The following is a 2,300-nucleotide window of genomic DNA, read 5'->3' as shown; positions in this document are numbered from 1 at the left end:
ATGAAGCATGCCTGATCGTCTTCCATGGGAAACAAAGAAAAGGCCAGGGTGTGTTTACATGAACTAGACCGTCCATCAGGTCGATGATGCTAGCAGCAGCAGCGTGGTTCTGGATGAAGAGTGGTCAGAGGAATCAGTCCGGATGGTTCCCAGTTCAATCCCAGTTGGCTCCTAGCTGGATCTCAGTTACGCTCCACTTTGGTCCCATTTGGGTCCCTGTAGTATCTCTGTTGGATCTCCCAGTTCTGCATTGGTTTGGTTCCAATGGGTCCCAGTTAGATCTCAGTTGGAGCCCTGTTGGGTTCCAGCCGAATCTCCCAGTCAGATCCAGTTGGGTCCCAGTCCCTCCCTCAGTGCTCCTCTTTGTCCCGCCCCTTCCTGTCCTTCTCGTCCTGCAGGGCGGCGCCCAGCTTCTTGATCAGAACCGACAGAACCTTGTCCAGCGGGTCCATGACGCCGCGCTGCAGCCACTTGGGGATGGTGGTGCGGGCGTGGTGGAAGCCCAGCTTCTGCAGGATGTAATCCACCCCGACCGGGTCGATCTTCCTGCCGGTCCAGGAGATGAGCCTGGAAACACAAACAAGATGGCCGCCCTCAGCACAGTCCTCAAAATAAAAACGAAGAAACTCTTAAAACAGGAAACGCATCATCATTATGCTTAAGTTCAGCTTTTACTGTAAATAAAGTTTTCTATATTTTAGTAAATCGTTTATTTTCTTTCTATTTCTTTTTTTTAATCTCAGATGAAACTAAATCTGGTGAAAAAATCTGCAGAGTTTTATAGTATTTCTATATGAAATATGTAAAAACCAGATTACCAATAAAAAATGGACAAATTTTGATGCAAACAAAACAGACAAAATAAAACATGACCTGAAATGCATTTTATTGTTATTTTTAAAGGTTTAGCTGCGTTTCTGTGGGAGCAGTTTGACAGGAAACATGGAAATGAGAGGGAAGACGTGCAGCAAATGTCTCCAGGCCGGGAATCGAACCTGCGACCACCGAGGCCTCCATTCGTGGCATACGCATTTTATTATTAACAGAAGCTGTAATAACACAGATTTCTCACTTTAGAGAGCGATTCTGGTTTATTTTATTTTTTCTACTTAATCCATTTATTTTTATTTAATTAATTTAAATGAAAATAACCAACAAAATTTTGTAATAGTTCAATATCACTAAAATGTTGATTTCATTAATTTTTACATGGCTAATTTATTTGGTCGTTTTTACTAAATTTTGTTAATCACTTTCATTATTATTATGATACATATTAATAATAATATCAGCTTCAGTTTTGGAATCAAGCTGTGATTTCAGGTTTTGCTGTGATTTTCGCCGCATTTTGGTTCTGGATTATTCTGGATTATCGTGGGGGCGGGGCCTGCGGGGCCTCACCTGAGCGTGGGCTCCAGGTGCCAGGTGTTGCACATGAACTCCCTCCAGTCCACGGTGGTGTAGTTGACGGCGTCGTCGCGTTCGCTCTGCGCGCCGCCGGCGTCGTCCTGCGGCGCCGTGGGGCTCTTCTGGCCCTGCCGGGCGACGAGCAGCCGCGGGGCGAAGAGCGCTGAGGAAGAGGATGAGGAGACATTGTTCATCAGCCGTCGGAGCGCCTGGTTTCGGCCTGAAGCTGGTCGCCATGGTAACCAGGTGAGCTCACCTTTCTCCTTCTCCTTCAGGTAGGCGGACACCAGGTCGTGCAGGAACATGATGAGCTCCGCGTCCATGGTAACGCAGATGTGGTCGGTGAACTCTGTCACCATGCTGCACTCCACCTTCGGCTTACTGCCGGCGTCTGCAACAGAGACCGGAACCGGGTCAGAACCGGAACGGAACCCAGAGCGGAACCGGGTCAGTACACCAGCAGCCCACCGCTCAGCGCCGGCTCGTTGGCGTCCTGCACATGGATGGACTTGAAGTCCAGTTGCATTCTGGGTAGGGCGAAGATGGTCTCGGTCTCGTGGTCGTAGGCGTGCGAACCCCGGAAGCTGCTGAGCAGGCTGGAGCTGCGCGCCGCCTCGCTGCTCTGCTCGCCGCTGGAGTCCACGTTACGCAGCAGGTTCAGCTCTGCAGCACAGGGGTCAAAGGTCACTGAGGCGCTCTGCAGACGAAGCCGTCGGATCAATGTCATCCGGCTGATAAAACTTCTCACATGGATTATAAACAGAAGTGGATCCTTTGCTGAACAAACACAATAAAGTTTTATTGTGTTTTAGGAAAACGTTCAGCTGCATTTATTCTTCATGTTTAATAAACTTTAACTAGCTTTAATAAGGTTTATTAAACCTTATTAAAGC

At 48.1% G+C, this 2,300-nt stretch overlaps 1 protein-coding gene across 1 annotated transcript in view; it reads right to left on the bottom strand.

The window, feature by feature from the left end:
- Positions 1 to 235: 235 nt before the first annotated feature.
- The window catches only part of LOC103154210 (uncharacterized protein KIAA1109), a gene marked incomplete at its 5' end in the record, with an annotated part of 48,057 nt that continues 45,992 nt past the window's right edge, over positions 236 to 2,300 (bottom strand). The window contains 4 exons of the mRNA XM_016662501.1: positions 236 to 567; positions 1,402 to 1,570; positions 1,664 to 1,798; positions 1,876 to 2,197. Coding sequence (XP_016517987.1) covers positions 351 to 567; positions 1,402 to 1,570; positions 1,664 to 1,798; positions 1,876 to 2,197 — 843 coding nt within the window. The remainder of the gene's footprint in view (positions 568 to 1,401; positions 1,571 to 1,663; positions 1,799 to 1,875; positions 2,198 to 2,300) is intronic.

Source organism: Poecilia formosa, unplaced genomic scaffold, assembly GCF_000485575.1.
Source record: "Poecilia formosa unplaced genomic scaffold, Poecilia_formosa-5.1.2 Scaffold376, whole genome shotgun sequence".
NCBI lineage: Eukaryota > Metazoa > Chordata > Actinopteri > Cyprinodontiformes > Poeciliidae > Poecilia > Poecilia formosa.
This window is presented reverse-complemented; position numbering and strand designations above follow the sequence as displayed.